Consider the following 17,407-nt stretch of genomic DNA (forward strand, 5'->3'; position numbering starts at 1 on the left):
AAGAGGAAAAAAGGAACCTCTAATTAACAATAACAGGGATTAATACCATTCCTCCAAAAAAGAAAGAAAAACATGGCAGTGACATATTGTAAGGCATTCGATGTTGGTGAGACTGTGTCTGGTTCTCAGCAGTCTAGCTTTATATCCCTTTATATTCCTCTTTTGCTGCCTTCAGATCCTCCCAAAGTCCAGGTGTACAGCGAAAAACCAGGAAAGTACGGGGATGACAACATGCTCATCTGCCACGTGAGCGACTTCCACCCCCCTGACATCAGCATCCAGCTTCTGAAGAACGGACAAGTGATCCCCAATGCCGAGCAGACCGACCTGGCCTTCAACGGGAACTGGCACTTCCATCTGACACAGAACGTGGCCTTCAAACCACAGGAGGGAGAGATGTACCTCTGTCGCATCACTCACAACTCCAAAATGACCGATTTTGCCTGGGGTGAGTGTGTGGAACACGTAAATGACGCTCCGTATACACCTGTCATCCAAGTAGTGGGTAGCTAAGTAAATACTTCACAAAATGACACATTCCAATTAGACACACGATACATCAAAATGTGCGTATTGATTGTACAGCTTTGGACAGTTGCTGTATTACAACAAAAGAGGACTGTGTTGCAGTAATAATTAATAATTTTTTTATTATTGCCCAGCCCTAGACATACTGCTGAGAAAGGCAGTAAATAGTGAGAAAGAAGGATGAAAATGAAAGAAATACACGTGTACAACATACAACTAATGGAAAAAGCAAGAATTTGAAGGAGGCGGTAATACTAAAATTATGGATGTCAACTGCCATAAAACACCAAAGCAGAAGAGGAAGATTGAGTCGTCAACAGTTATCATCTCAATGTCCCAATTCTTTATAGATATGTAGATATACATAGATATATGTAAAGAATTACAATGAAAATGTAGGAAAATATGGGCATGTATATAAAAACAGAATAATCTTTTAACATGGGTAATTATAAATTAGTACAACAAATCTAAATGGGACATTAGAGGTCTCAGCAGAGGCAGATCCTGGGGGTGGAGTAAGTCTGTGTGTGTGATGTGACAGTGGTGGGATAGAAACTGTTCCTGAGTGCAATGTAAGCGAGTTTCAAGTTAGTTTGTCATGTGCATTAAAAGTACAATTTAGATCAAGTGCACAATTATTCATTTTGCCCAGGCACTTTCTCACACCATAACATGGATAAATAAATATGCATCCTAGAAGCACAAGCTGCAAATAAAATGCAGCTAAAATGTTGTAAGGCTTATTATTTCCTTTTTATGGGAGCAGATTTTTTTGTTATGGCCAGGACAAATGAATTAATGTCACAGTTGTTTAAAATGTATAAAAGGACTATATTGGACAGATATCAATATTTGTGGATAATCAAGGTTGTGATATCAGTATCGGTGTGGATCAGGTTAAGATGATATTATGAGATGGATATGACTCTCTCTCTTCCCCCCCCCCTTTTTTTATTTCAGAGTCAAACATGTAAGGATGAGCAAAGTTCCAGCCTGGCAAATTCATTTCTTCATCCATTTGGTTTCAGTGAAGCTGCGCCACCACTCGGCCAGATGATTTTTCCAATGGAATCGCCATTGTCATGTCATTTTTTTTCTTCTCTTTCTGAAAGGGATGTCAGGGGGTTTGACTCAAATTCACTATTCAAATCTTCAATCTACAGGATTACAAAATATCAAGATTCTTCTGGCTTCACCTTATCCACAAATCAAATTATCAATATCACAGTAGGGGGAATGTAAATTTTCAACTGCTTGGTCATTTATGAGAGAAAGTAGGAACTGTCAGTCCTTTGTAATTCATCACTGTTTTATGTTTTCCAGCTTTTGATGTTTTAAATTTGTTTTATATTTGGTTAAAATAATAAAATGTGCTTGTTTATTTAGACTCTTGACAGTTTGACACTATTTCACAGATTAAAATTGGGTTAACTGGTCTTGTTAATGACAAGTTATTTTCTGGACCCGATAATATGAGTGTGTTCTCTCACTTTTGAATAAACAACTCTTGTGAAAATGTGTCTTTGCTCTATCATTATAGAAATATTTATCTATTTAGTAGAAAATGGCAACAATTAAAGTAATATGTAGACATGTCAATAACTGGCTTCTGGGCTCTGACAGATGAACATTTGAGACGAGTTTGAGTTGTTTTTTTAACATTATATTTAAAAATTGGTGTGAAAGCTAATATTTCCGTGTATAATCTGCTCGTTTCAGCCTTATTTTAAATTAATGTTTTTATTTATGTTTTTTTTCCCCTGATATTACAGTCTTCTTACATATTTACAATTTTTACGTAACAGGAAGTGAGGGCAAGAGATGTGAGAAAAACTCAAGTGGACAGTTTAATTTTCATTTAAAAAGGTATCTCAATATGTATGAATTACATAAAAATAACAAAAGGTCTCTTACGAGGACATTGATTTGTGAATATAAAATTTACCTGAAATGATTAGCTTAATCAAGTCAAAACTGAGAGTTACGATAGCATGTTAAGTGAAACCAAACAATACAGAGATATTATCATTATCTTTAAAACATTGAAAAACACAGCAATGACACCTGATGGGAAAACAAATGAGAAGTCGTTTGGTGGGACAGGAATTTCGAAGTGTTGAATAAAACCAGTTTAATTGCTGTTAAACCACTGCTGTACAAAGAGTGTTTTGTTATATACAAAGATGTATTTGTTGTTTCAAATCAAAAATACATGTGGGGAGAAGTTATCTCAATATATTTCAACAAGTAAACGCAAGCACAGCATCATTTAAAAGTCTTTCACTCTCACATTTTACCCTCCAACAATGGTGTAGCAAATGACAAGTGTTGTAAAGGGGAAGAAACTAGCATTACAGTATGGTCATTTTAATTGTTTGACATTTTAAATATGACCAACAAAACTATAATAAAACGATGGTTTAGGTTATGATTACGTGTATCTAATACATATGACGAATGTTGAATAAAAGCTCTAACAGTCCAAAGTGAGCTCTAACAAAGACTTACTGCGCCACAACATGGCAACATGTCGGAAAGTGTTCTACCTAGTAACTGATGATACGTCATGCGACTTTTTCCTCTGCTTGTGATTGGCTAATCTACGACAACTGCTTGTCCAAGTTGAGCGCTGCAGTTCCGCCTTCTGTTAACTCGCGACGATCACAGGATCGCCAGGGTTTACTTTCGTTTTGAGATTGGACGTCTTTGCCACTTACATCGTGTGTATTACCTGAAAAAGAATATATATACAGGGCGTTTTTCAGTACAGTCCGACAATAGTTGCCGTCATGAGAGGATTTATCTGCGTTGTTCTTCTGGCTCTAATCGGCGCTTCACTGGCGAAAATCTGTAAGTATACGTGACTGTAGGCCTGTTGTACTCAACATGTTACGGGGAACTTGTGTGTTAGGTTTCAAAACTTACTACAAACGTACTGCCAACGTCCATGTAAAGTATGAAGTTATTATCCATTATATTGTTAAAGTTACGCATAAACCTTGAGAAAACTAGTGTCTTACTATAGATTTAACTATAAACTCATTTACGTGAAAGGTTAGACCATATTATGTGAAGTCAGCCTGCCAATCACTGATTGGTCAGTGTCACTGGAGGAGGCATGTGCAAGATGTCCGACACAATTAACTGTGGGAGGTAAACATAGAGAACAATTTTTTTATTATTATTAGTATTGTTCTTTATTATAATATGTCATTTCAAAATACTGTATGTGAACACTCAACATGATATACAGCCCAAACACATACTCTGTTTATGCAAATAATAACAAACTAAAAACATTCAAACCATATAGTCCAGACTATATAAATACACAATATTTATTATTTATTTGTATACATATCGTACATATGTATCTACAGTGTTAAGACGGTCTAATTTTCAGTGATTGTTTTTGGTTTTTTTCCTAGCTTCACCCACAGTTCAGGTGTATAGCCATAAGAAAGAAGAGGATGGCAAGCCCAACACCTTGATCTGTCACGTGACCAATTTCTACCCACCAGTGATCACCATCGAGCTGTTGAAGAATGGCAAGCCAATGGCCATGGTTAAAGAGAAAGACCTGGCATTTGAGGAAAACTGGTATTACCACCTGACCAAATTTGCGAACTTCACCCCGGAAAAAGGCGCAAAATACACTTGCAGCGTAACCCACAACGAGAAAACGATCGAGCACATTTGGGGTATGTCTTAGTCTGCTCTGAACGTACTGTTAGCATTGCCATGATAATATTCAGGTAAAGCAGATACGTACAAGGTTTTCAAATGATATGATCAATTACAATCGATCACACATTAATGCACATGAATTCAAAAGGTTTATTGGCAAATTCAGTTTTGCCCTAACCTTAAATGTTTTTCTATCAAAGTAGTTTGCGACTAATTAAGTCATGGATAAATAATTGATTGTATAAGTATCATTAGAACACGTCACAGTGATAGTGTCTCACCAGTGTTTCTTATGTTCCCTCCACAGAATCAGATCTTTAAGCTATAATCTGTGCCTAGTTCCAGGTATGTGCCATATTTTCTGTCAGTATATTGTTTGTAATCTGCTCAGTAACGGTGAGAATGACTTTTCCTCCCTATGCTTGTTAATCACAGTTGTGCTCAGTCTGGAGGAGACCCATTTTGACTTTGATGAGCAGCCAACAATTTTGATTTGTGGACAAAATAAGACGTCGTCAGGTTTTGGAGGCACCAATGAACATACTTTAATATTTTGTGAAATCAGCAACTGACTAATGGATTATGAAAATGATTGTTAGTTGCAGCCCTAGCTCTCAGCAACAGGTTTCTCTATGTTTTTAAAGGATATAGTGGTTTTAAAGGGATAGTTCATGCTTGTTGAAGTGTTGTTGTATGAGGTATGGACACAGTTGACCATGGCCAATCTGGAATTGCCATTATCTCTGAACTTTTTGACAGTACTAGATGTCCAGGAAATTCACACCAATTAGACCAGCTGTAAATCACCACATGACAACACTCCTTCGATCACATCAGTGAATTTCTGATGATCATTCGGACGCACACATGGAAAAGTAAGAAAAAATAACTTCTTATGACATGATGTTAAAAGTAGACCAACTCGGAAATGAATTTGCAATTTGTCTTCCTCAAATAATAGCATAATAATTTAGTCATCCGCTACAACGATAAAGTAATCCAACTCCTCTAATGTAGTTGATGGCAACTGTGTTGTGTCCATTTCCTTTGTTGAGAACCTGCTCACTGACAGACATGTTCTCCTTTAGCAAGCTGCACAGTCAGTGCTAGCTGTCTGTGCTAACCTCATACAACATTGCTTCAAAAAAACAAACAAACCCAATAACTATTACTTTAACTGGTGCTTTGTATAATATCTGCTGCTTCATACAGACAGGAAAACCTTCAACCTGCATATATATATATATACATAAAGAATTTTTAATTTTCAGTGTTTTTTTCTATTATCTTTAACTAAGTACTCTTCCAGGGGAATATGATTTATTTTAAAGGATGACTTCACACCTGAGCACTTGCTGATGTTATTAACTCATATGGCATATAGTCAACATATCAATAAGTAGACATTCACTGCAAGGGCCTTTTATTACAAATATATGTGGGATTAATAAAAGAGTATGTGGTTGTAAATTCATTTGTCCCTCTCCCTTTGTACCATCAATCTCATCATCAGTGATCAGGGTTCCCACAGGTCTTTGAAAACCTTGAAAGTTTGTGAATATGAAAAAAGATTTTAAAAATAGCCCTAAATAGATAGGGCTTGAATTTTGTGTGAGTAACCTTAAGTAAGAGATGGCAAATTGTGTGATGCCTGGGGAAATGCAAATTCCAAGACCTCTGGCTCACAAAAAGGAAATATAAAAGAGTGGCTTGCCCAACATCCCAAGGGCAATCACTTGGCCAGATGCAGAACGTGCTGCAAATCAATAAAAGTGGACACTGTGCAAAGCGGCTCTTACAATTTGCCCTCCCATCTTAAGCTGTGTCGGCACAGCACTTCAATTCCAGGGAATTTGGTCGTGAAAAGTCCTTGAATTTGATTTCAACTTAGGTGTGGGAACCCAGGATATTTGTCATCAGCGGTTTGTCAGCCATGCCATAATGCATAGAGGTGCTGCACATTAAGTATGCTACCATCTCCTTTACTTAAAAAGTTAGAGTATAATCTTAATTTTTTAACATGTCTGTATTTGTGTAATTATGCAATTTTTACTGCAGCTGTAAGGTGTCAGAAAAGTGTGAAAATGTACCTTCAAGGTGTTTGCAATGTTCTTCAACATGCTATTCATTACAATAAAAATAACTACTGATTTTCATTTGTGTGATTTCTCAATGTTTTCTGTTTTGTTTGCTCAGTCTTTGTTTTCCCTCCATGTCTCTGCCTTTTCTTTCCTTCTGTGATCTGAAAACAAGTCCTGTGAGATATATATGTTACTGTAGCTAAACCAGGCTAATTTATGCCACTATTGTGTTTCACGTTATAACGCAATTTTGTAAGAAAAATATTAGTATGTTGTAAGAACATAGGTTTATTTTTCTTGCAATAACCTACATTGTTAGAACAATACACTTATATAAAGTAATACGTTTGTTATTGAAACAATGAAGGCATATTGTAAAAACTGTATGTTGTAAGAACAGAGTTTTAGCTTTCGTCTGCACCATGTGGATGTTTGTCTGCACTTGATTTACCCTTCCCACTTGTGGTAGTTTTACTGATATTTATTTATGTGGTAAAATTATATTGCTCTGATTCCTAATATTGTTTCTTTTAACCTGGAAAAAGGTTAACCTGGTTTAGTTAATACTTTAAGTGAAGAAAACCAGTCAATAATTACTCAATTTAAAGCAAGAGGAAGGTGTATATTGGTACATTTTATGGTCCACTGACACATTGGCCACTCCATATTCAGTCAGTCCACCAGAGGGTCGCTGTGCCAATTTCAGCTACATCGGGCGATAGGCGGGGTACACCCTGGACAGTTCGCCAGTCCATCAAACAACCATTACTCCTATGGTCAATTTAGAGTGTCCAATTTACCTATTCCCCACATTGTATGTTTTTGGACTGTGGGAGGCCGGAGTACCCGGAGTGAACCCACGCACACACATGCAGAAAGGCCCTTGTTCCAACCGGGGCTCGAACCCGGGTCTTCTCGCTGCAAGGCGAGAGTGCTAACCACTACACCACCGTGTGACCACTCGAAGCGCCACCTTGTGGTGCAATATATTGGTTTATGTGAGATTTGGAAAAGGTTAGACTATTATGGTATGGTTAAACTTTTGAACACATAAAAGAACATTTGTCGTCAACAGGTCAACACGGTGCCATGTTTTCCACATGCTGTACACATATAATGCTACGAACACATGTTTTATTATTTATTTACATTATTTATTGTAAATAACACATATGTATATATATAATGTAATCAAATGTAATTAGTTACGTATATTACTTTGAGAAAGTAATTGAAATAGTTACACTACTGTTACATTTTCAATTGTTATTATAACCAACTGATTTCCAAAGTAATCTTTCCAACAATCTATATATGTGTGTTTGTTTGTGTTTATGTAGATAGTGTGTGTGTGTGTGTGTGTGTCAACTCTGACTCAGTCATGACGTAGGCGGTTTGACGATAAAACGGGAATTCCGCGTTTGAGTAAGAGCAGCAGTAGTGGACGTGGTCACACTCACACTCACACGCACAGTCAGTCAGTGTAGTGAGAGCCGGCGGAGGCTGAATCACAAGCAGATGGACACTTTCCTCTACGATGTCCCTCCTCTGGTGCTGGAGCGGTTCTGTCGAGTCATGGACTGCGGGGGAGACGCGCTCGGCTGGCGGGCACTAGGTGAGCACTGAGCGCTGTTGTTTCTCAGGATATGTGACGGTGAATGAGTGCATGGTGGTCAACAGTGAGGGACGGAAGCGTTGATAAAGGCTTTGTAGTCAGTAGGTCTGATTGTTTTCAACAGCCATTGTAAAGAAAGTAGATGCTACCATTTCGCCACTTAGTAATAAAGTTCGCAAGCATCAACAACCTATACAAAACTGTAAGACGCTGTGTGGCTGTTCAAATCTCCCGTCTGTGAGAATTGTGGTGCTGAAGACAGAGATTCTTCACACCACTCAAAGGTCCAGTGTGCAACACTTTAGTTTATGAGCAAAACTTGAATATACTACCCAGAAGTACATTTTCATAAGTGTATAATCACTTTAAAATGTATATTGTTTTGCTTTTGTAGCCTTAGAATAAGCCTTTTATGTGCACTTCAGGCTAATGTTGAGCTTTAATCATGTCTCTACAGCAGCCTGAAAGGACAAACCACCAGGAGCATGGGTTTCACATGGGTGGAAGACTTTCCTCAAGATTTTGAAGTGAATTTGTGTCCATTCATTGTGTAGGACATTTATGAGGTCAGGCACTGATGTTGGACGAGGTGGCCTGGCTCACGATCTCTGTTCCAGTTCATCCCAAAAGGTGCTCGATGGGGTTGGGGTCAGGGCTCTGTGCGGGCCAGTCAAGTTCTTCCACACCAAACTCAAAGTCAAACCAGTATTTTTTCTTTGTCATGACTGATGTTGTTTCTGTTCCAACATCAGTCATGTTGGAACAGAAAAGGACCTTCCTCAAACTGTTGAAGTATAAAATTGTCCAAAAAAAGAGACTGTCCTTCATTGGAGATCAGAGGCTAAAAGACCAAAGCCTGATTAAAACGCGTGATTTCTGAATACTTAACAGGTGCAGCCAAATACTTTTGTCTATGCAGTGTATATTATGTAGAATCCATGTCCACAGCAGTGAGCAGTAACTGGCCTCAGGCTTCCTTCAGGCAGACAGCAGGTTTGGGATACATCACCATCCTCCCTCTGTTCTCCAGCGCAGCACACTCTGTTTCATTCCTCCACAGATTGAAAAGGAGAAACAGCTTTGGACGTCAGCGAAAGTTCTGAAAGTGCACCGCGTACGTGAAAGTGTTCTTCTGTTCCAAATATTTGTCTAATTATCCCGAGTTAGAGCGACGGCGAGCTCGTGTGAATGCTAAGTGACTCTCGAAGGAGACGCCTGCAGAATGTCCGTCCTCGGAGGCAGGCTGCAGTCACCGAGTAAGTCCAACTCCCACTGGACACAAACACCTCCTGTTGTTGTTGTTGTTGTTGCTGCTGCTGCCGATGAAACGACCTTGGACTTGTTGTGCAGGAAGAATGAGAAATCAAGCTCATGACGAGTCTTGTTTACTATCAACACTCGGCTGCCGCCGATATTGAAGTCCTCGGAGAGCCACACGTTTGCGGCATCAGTGAGTCTGTGTGGAGCTTCAGAGCTGCGGCTTATTATTGAGTTGTTTAAAGCACAGATGCCTCAACAGTTGCCAGTAACTTTATTTAAATCAACTCATGAATGGGTCGGCTGATAAGAAAAACAAAACATAATTTAAAAAAAACAGCCAATATGAGCCGTTTACAGGCATTTTAGTCTCAGCTTTGTCCACATGAAAATCATGATTTTACCTCACATACTGTATACTTGTATACACACACTAGTATAGTGAAATTAGATCAGGATGGATCGTGAGATAAGGTGACTCTAATTATTATTATTATTTTTTGTTTCCATTTCACCTCAAAATTTCTCCGCTCCACCCGAGAACAGTATTTCTGATTTTCCTCCAATCACCACCAGAGGAAGCTCACAGCACGTACCGCAGTTAGAGTACCTTGCTTTTACAAACAGGATTACATGTTTTTAAAGGTCCAATATGTTTTAGCATGTCAAAATAGAAACATTACCTTCAGTAATGCACAGTAAAGTAATGTCTTTGTTCTTGTAATGTCTTAGACCAGCATTGTGGGGACCAGGTTAGCACCGCTAATATCTTTATTTATATTATAATAATGATCATTGCAATTGTAAAGGCCCATCTGCATGTTAATATGTCAAGTTATAAGTGTTTTTAGCTATCGTCGACGTGACAGTTCGCTATTTCCTGTTTAAACGGAAGTTTATTTTGAAAGTCTGTAGGTGTGTGGCGTTGATGCAACTTAACAGCGAAAAATACGAAGAAAACGGAGAAACGTTACAGGATAAACATTACAAAGATTAAGAGACAACGCATTTAAGATAACAGTAAGAAAGATTATTAGCATCTATAAAGAGTGCCAACAAGGTAAATATTGTTTTGTGTCTTTGATTTAATGCTATGTGAACTTTTGTGTCCGCTAGCTTACTTAGTGATGGAGCTCCATCTGATATCACTGCAATGTTATTTGCTACGTAAATGCTAATGTTGTGTATTTTCTTCGAAATCAATAAACTTTTTTACCATCGGTAATGGCTCCCCCTTTCTTTGACTGGATGCTACAGCGATGTACATTTATCTTCTTAACTTAGAGCGGAAGTGTTCGATGTTTTTTGGTGTTGTTGGCCTTATTATTCCGCGTCTGTGTGGTGTTTGTAAAGCATGTACTCGGCGTCCTTCATCTGAAAACAAACAAAACTGTGAGACAACCTGAGAATTCTCTTCTGAAGCTTTTTCGCAGACATTTCTTTGAGTTTTCAGTCAAACTACAACCTGCAAAGTAAAAATATCTTTCTTCACATATTTCTGTCTCATGTGTCACAAACACAGCACGCCCTGTTCCTGTTTCAAAGTAAAAGCACTCAAGTGTTTTTTTTTATTTCTCTGATATCAGTCCAGCTCTGTTGTTTATTGGCATTAACAGTATAACATTGTACACATACAGATCGCTTCCACATTCTAACAGTACATATTACTGCTGTGTACTTGTGTGGAATAAAATCTCTGATTTACAATTCACATAAGAGTCTAAGACTGTAAAAGCATTAAAAGCTTTGCTTCGGCTTCATTTTGCGACCGTCCTGAGGAGTAATTATAATCTGCACTACGAGTGGCTTAAGTCATCAAACGGTCTCTGTCCTGCATGCGACGCCTGAGCAAACACACAGAGAGGAAGCCATATAGTGAGTGTAGTAACTGAGGAGGATTTACCCCGAAAGCCACTGATTAAAGTGTACTGGATTTTTTTTTTTTTTTTTTTAAAAAGTGACTGAATACAGAGAGAGCTGACTGTGAGGATTTCATGGCTCGCTGGAATGGCAGACGTTGAATTTAAGGAACTGACAATTGTTGGGAATGTAAAGAATCAGAAAATAGATTCACACACACACATACACACACTGTACTCACATGTACATGTTGGAGGTTTCAATGGAAACACTTTGTCTTTCACTGTGAACAAAGTGATGAGAGAATCTTCAAGCAGCAGACATTCAAATCATTAATTATGCAAATTCTTACCTGAATTGAGGAGAGTTTGATTGCGGTGGGTAATCCATCCATCCGTCCATCGTCTTCCGCTTTATCCTCCACATGAGGGTCGCAGGGCTGCTGGTATCAGCTTGGACTGGCGAGTACAAGATTGGGTATACCCTGGACAGGTCAAAGGGAAATCCAATTAATCTCTGCATGATTCTGGACTGTGGGAGGGAAATCAGAGAACCCAGAGAAAACCCCCACACAGGAAACAGTGAGGAAACAGTGCCCTACAGTGGAGACCCGGGTTCACGACGCGGTCAGAACAAGCAAAGAGTTTGCATGTTCTCCCCGTGTGTGCGTGGGTTTTCTCCGGGTTCTCTAGTTTACTCCGACAGTCCAAAAACATGCAGATTAGGGGATTATGTAAATTGGACACTCTAAATCAGTGGTCAGCAATTGGTCCGCCAGATTAAATTATTTTATTATCTTCACAAAAAAGTGCTGATTGAAATAAATTATGTTGACAAATAAATTCAAGTGTTTATTTGCATATTTTAGGTTCAAAGAAGAAGCAGTAATTCTTAAAACTGAAATAATGCACAATAAATATTAAGAGTATGTACCACACACTATTAAGGATAGTTTATAACTCAACAATTCCAATGACGGCACCTCCAAGTATGAAACTAATCAATATTTTCATTAAAGGGTCAAACTCAGATGACCTGGGGTGGGTCAATGAAAATCTTGTTTGGTCGTGAGGGGGTCAGTTATGTGAAAGAGTAAATAGAGGTGGATGATGTGAACTAAAAATCGTACCAAAAATCATATTTCGTTTTAAATTTCGTCAGTAGTCTAGCTCCTTGTTGGCAGGTTTAATGTGGAGGTCTCACTCAAGTGGTTGGTCGCAAAAGATAGAACGGGGGGGCCACATGTGGTCAGCAGGCCGCAAGTTTTACAACCTACAACAGTGATGATATCAGGGGCTTTTTTACCTTGTGTTGAAACTTTTAGTCTCCTGAGCTCAAGTCTGAAGGAAGTTTCTGATGAAGTGACAGACGAGATCAACAGGTGGAGCATCTCCTCTACGCTCTGCGCTTTTGTTTCCACTGGGATTGTCTGTTACACTGAGCCGCTGCAGATGAGAGAGTGCAGCGAGCAGCATGTTCGTACGTACGGTGACACCGAGGCAGTGATGCTCGTCTCTCTCTGCTGCTCCTGTCGCCTCTTCCTCCTCCTCCTCACATGCCCGCCCCTTCCTGTTGGTGCAGAGACAAAGAGTAAAACTACAGCTCCCAGTAAAACCAGTTAGAGCCAACACTTTCTGTCTGACTCAACTGATAAACTCTTTCAAAGGATTATCAGCAGTAAACAGCAGCACAGCTGCATCACCATCTATAATGGAAAAAAGATTAGTGGAAATTTACATAACTCAGGGAGACTGACTCTCTCTCTCTCTGTCTCTCTGTGTCTCCGCATGCTTTTCTTTTCATTTCTCTCGTTTGATCCTGCAGCTTTGATGGCAGCATTATTCTTGGCTCCAGAGTTAAACCTGTTAACTTGCTTTACACAGAGTGAAAAAGAAAGAAAGAAGAAGAGTCTCCCTCATTTAATCCACACTGCTGTAATTTCCAGGAGAGTCGTGTCGCGCTCTGGAAGGATTCAGCTAAACTGTGATTAGTGAATGAAACATGGAGGGAAATGTCTTTTCCTTTCAGAGCGGCTCTGCAGACACAAACAAACACACAGAAGAGTTGTCTGTCTTTTCCACTTCATGGTCTGAAGAAGACATTGAAGGTGAGGAAGGGCGGGTCACTGTCATTACATCATCTGTGTGTGTGTGTGTACCTGGTATTCCTCATGTTGTGGGGACCAACATCTGTTTACACAGTCACATTATGTGTCTTCTTATGAGGGCAAAAATACAGTCCCCATAACATAAATGACTACATTTTAAGGTGAAGACATGTTTTAAAGTTAGGTTAAGGTTAAGATAAGGGTCAGGATTAGGATTAGGCCAGTAGTAGTTATGGTTTACGGTTAGAGGAAGTCTCCAGGAAATGAATGTAAATCAATGCAATGTCCTCTGAAGTCATGGGAACCGGTGTATGTGTGTAACCTATGTTTGAGTGGACATTTTCGAGCTTGTGGAGACATTTTGTCTGGGCCCCACAACTTTAAAGGGCCCTTTCAGGGTTAAGACCTGGTTTTAGGGTAAGGGTTAGGCACTTAGTTAAGTGATGGTTAAGGTTAGGGTAAGGGGCGAGGGAATTTGTTTCCGCTTTAGAACCTTTTGTGGCATAAACACTGACCTTGTCAGGACCAGTCGTCTGGTTAAGCTTATTTGAGTTGAGGTTAGGTTAAGGTAAGGGTTAAACGGGATAAGGCTTTGTTGAGGCCGTCCAAATGAATGGAAGTCAATGCGGTGTCCTAAGAAGAATAGCTGTGAGGGGAAGCTCTTCAGCTCACAGCACATTTGTTTTCTCCAACTATTAATAGTAAATGTCAGCCTGAAGCAACGCAGACAAATCTCTTCTTCCAGGATTCACCTGCACAGCCTCAGCACAGGAAGTCACCTGTCAGCTGCTTCACATTTAAAGACTTTCATGACAGTGTTTTGAAATCACCTTTCCTCTCACTGCTTTTGGGTTTTGCCCGAGTCGGTGTGAGAGATTTAAATTGTGCTACTGTACTTTTAAAAGGACAGGAGCAAAGAAAGACGGTTTAATGTGTCAGAGAGGCAGCCATTATGTAAATGACTCCAGGAATCAAAGCGTGTGATATTTGCTGCCAGCACTTGTTGACAGTAAAGGACTGGTGAGGTGGAACTTGCCGGGAGTAATCAGGCAAGACAGCGGCGGCACGACGCCGACACCGTGGACAAACTTAACTGAGCATGTGAAATCACGACGTGTCAATTGGTCCTGCTTTTATTCGACAGCCTCCCCGCGGAGCAGGAAGCTCAGCGATCTAACCGAGCGTGCGATGTTAACAGATGCTGTGACGATATGCAGCATTTATTTAATGATTTCACACGAGGTTCAACGGCTCCAACAACAACACCACCAAAAAAACAAAAGCAAAGCATGAGCAGTGACCAATCAGCCTCACATTAGTCTGTGCAGTACATAGTGGAATTACAGTGGGATAAATCCGGAAGATTTTTGACACTGGTGCTAATCGGCTCTATTATTTCCTAATGTTTAACATGGACGGAGACAGTTTTACTCTCCGGCTGCTGCTGAAAGTGTTATTCACTGCGTCACCACCATCACTGAACATCTTAATTTGACCTCAGGTTAAGAGTCTTTCGTACAGTTGGAGCGCTCGGCTGATTTGTAGAAGAAAACACGGTCTGTTGAGCAGCAGCCAGCGACTTGTCATGTCATTAAAAGTGTTCCAGATATTCTTTTCACAGTGGTATTTAAATAATCTTTTTATAACAAATAACCAACACCAATGTTTTGGGGACAAGACTCAGCCGTACACCTGCATCTACAGGAAAAGGGACACTCTTTCGAGGATGCCAACGTTCGTATTTTGGGCAGAGAAGACAGATGGTTTGAGAGAGAGAGAGAGAGAGAGAGTAGAGGAAGCCATCTATGTGCATTCAGAGCGACTTTCCTTGAACAGAAAGGTGGATTCAAACACTGATTGTCAGCCACCTACAAAGCTCTTTGACACCACGTGACTTTAAAGACTCTCATGGTAATCAAGAATGACCCTAATGAATCATATGACCTTAGCAACTCACATGGCGGTAAGTTAATGACCCCAAGGCGCCACCAAGGGTTTGAAAACCAAAGGCACTGCTTTGGGATGAGAGGGGAAACGTCTTCAAGAACTGAAGTCCTGATTTTATGGTGATCTGTCATTATCAGGTGAGATGACCAGTGATGCAACCTCTGGAGTCAGTGATGAGTTAAGTCGAATGATTTTATTGGACAGCTCAGATCGCTCACTTCGGTTTTCCCTGCTTCTTTCCTCGTGATTCTGAGGACTCTGACCTTGCTTTTCCTCTAACAGACAGTGTTAGACAGCCCACAATCTCCCCACTACAAGACATTGAACCATCACAAAGACTCCCAACGCTGTTAAATCCGAGTAAACATCCTGCAAAGTTCTGCTTTAAGTGGCTACAATCAGTTTTTCCCTTCTGTCACTGCTGGCAGGTGTTGGTATGTTGTCAGCGACAAGCACGACGGCATCAGTGTTGATCATATGCCAAAGCCTCATTTAACCACGCTTTTTAAAAAAAACCATGCATCATTTCACATAATCCAAATGTTCAATCCATTCTGTTGCGCATCATCTCTACCAGGAAAAAGTTTCTCCCGACAGGAAACTCATTTAAAGTCACTTCTGTTGTGTTTTTGTTTTATTGCTCAGTCTGCGGGGAGGGTCTGTATCCGCGTATCGATCAACCCGCAGCGCCGCAAATGTCACAGTGGATCAGCAGCTTGGCGTTTTCTTGATGAATCTCATTAACTCGGCAACTCGGCTTCTCCACCTCTCCGCTGACGAGCATGACATCAAACCAAAATGTCAGGAGAAAACTTGCCACCTTTGCTCCAAGCAATTAAATAGTTAGGAGCCAATCGATTTTCTGTGTGAAGTCATTACGTGCGTGTTTTCATTTTCAGCCGGCGAAACAAGTACACTGCTCAAACACCGACAGCAGGGATTATACTACTTCATATTACTCACTGAACAATGAAACAACAACAACACAGACACCTAATCATTTGGAATAGGTTTTAAAACTATTATTTTAACAGTTCATTCATTTGCAATTGTCTATAATCAAGGTCAAAGGGTTATTTATAGCACACATTTGCACATGCTTAAAATAGGGTTGAAATGTGGTTAAAAGAAAAACAAACAAACAAAACATAGGAAAGAAGTTAAAAAAAAATCATGAAAATGCATAGATAAAAACCAGCAACTGTTTCCACGATTGATTGGATGGAACTTTTTTGAAATTTGAGCCTGTTAAATATGAATTTTAATTATATTTTTGTCCAGTTTCTTTACTCCATGCAACAAAGAAACTAGAAATGGGAAAATTGTTGGTTTGTAGGAAAACCAAGACATTTGGTAATGTCGTGAGAACTGATGAACATGGACAAAACGACTCATAATTGAGAAATGAATCAACACATAACTCATTCATGTAAGTTGTAGCCTAATGTTGTCCAAACCTCAGCAAGTCTTCTTTTAATCTTACATGAAGCATTTGCAGATTAATGCAGTTGTTGAAAGTCAGTGATTATTTACCTTTAGTTGCAGCACTTGTAAACACGAGTCCACCTGTGTGTTGTGTTACTTGTTAATGACCACCTGAAATCCCACCGCTGCATCAGCAGGTCATCAAAAACATCCACAAAGGTTCCACCTGCTCCTCCTTTCTGCAGAAATCCTCTCCAGCAGCAGTTAAAACCACCTGAATGCTATTTTCCGGTACGTGGGCAAATGGAAGTTGTGCGTTTGCATTTTCTACATGTGGAAAAATGCAACGCCACGACTTTCATTTGAAAAGAGAAATAGATGTTATTTTGAGTCGCTCCGGTGAAGGAGAGCAGATTCAGGGGAAATAGAACACGGGTCTGAAGGAGCAGGGTGTGAGATTTATTCAGAGTTTTCTGATAAGCGATAAATAGAAGGGGAAATTCAGAGCGGTGCTCAGAGGATGAGAACATCCTGAGCAGAATCTGCTGTGGCCGTGTTTTTTTGTTTCCTTCAAGCATCGCCTGAGTAATTAATATCAGTTATTAAAACTGGCCATAGTTTGGTTTTGAAACAAAGCAAATGATGCAATTCTGGCGTCTTTGTGGGACACACGTCGTAAGATTCACATCACTTTTTGGTACGGCTGACATGACATTTGCATTTACTCCCACTTTTGCATTGAAAAATAAATAAATAAATTGAGTTATGCAAATGTTTTGCAGTATGACTGATTTATTACCCTGGCTGCGCTGCACCTGACATGTAAAGACGCACATCGCTGCTCTGCACGGAGGTAAGTAGCACACCTCGCACACATTATGGGTCAAATTTGCTCAT

At 39.7% G+C, this 17,407-nt stretch overlaps 2 protein-coding genes across 2 annotated transcripts; both read left to right on the forward strand.

Moving 5' to 3' along the window:
* The first annotated feature begins 57 nt into the window (after nt 1-57).
* LOC122770519 (beta-2-microglobulin-like) lies at nt 58-2,047 on the forward strand. The gene is made up of 2 exons (XM_044027419.1): nt 58-448; nt 1,492-2,047. The coding sequence occupies exons 1-2, from the start codon at nt 73-75 to the stop codon at nt 1,503-1,505; spliced, it is 390 nt and encodes a 129-aa protein (XP_043883354.1). The 5' UTR covers nt 58-72; the 3' UTR covers nt 1,506-2,047.
* Nucleotides 2,048-3,157: 1,110 nt separating this feature from the next.
* On the forward strand, nt 3,158-6,374 carry LOC122770525 (beta-2-microglobulin-like). Its single transcript, XM_044027431.1, has 4 exons — nt 3,158-3,381; nt 3,960-4,232; nt 4,526-4,563; nt 4,654-6,374. The coding sequence occupies exons 1-3, from the start codon at nt 3,321-3,323 to the stop codon at nt 4,537-4,539; spliced, it is 348 nt and encodes a 115-aa protein (XP_043883366.1). The 5' UTR covers nt 3,158-3,320; the 3' UTR covers nt 4,540-4,563; nt 4,654-6,374.
* The last annotated feature ends 11,033 nt before the right edge of the window (nt 6,375-17,407 follow it).

Source organism: Solea senegalensis, linkage group LG1, assembly GCF_019176455.1.
Source record: "Solea senegalensis isolate Sse05_10M linkage group LG1, IFAPA_SoseM_1, whole genome shotgun sequence".
NCBI classification, from domain to species: domain Eukaryota; kingdom Metazoa; phylum Chordata; class Actinopteri; order Pleuronectiformes; family Soleidae; genus Solea; species Solea senegalensis.

What these genes read in the sequence shown, in the direction of transcription:
- LOC122770525 (XM_044027431.1), top strand. Translation starts at nt 3,321, where the DNA reads ATGAGAGGATTTATCTGCGTTGTTCTTCTGGCTCTAATCGGCGCTTCA. An exon ending in CGCTTCACTGGCGAAAATCT is followed by an intron (nt 3,382 to 3,959) that starts GTAAGTATACGT and finishes TTTTTTTCCTAG; the next exon opens with CTTCACCCACAGTTCAGGTG.
- LOC122770519 (XM_044027419.1), top strand. Translation starts at nt 73, where the DNA reads ATGGCAGTGACATATTGTAAGGCATTCGATGTTGGTGAGACTGTGTCT.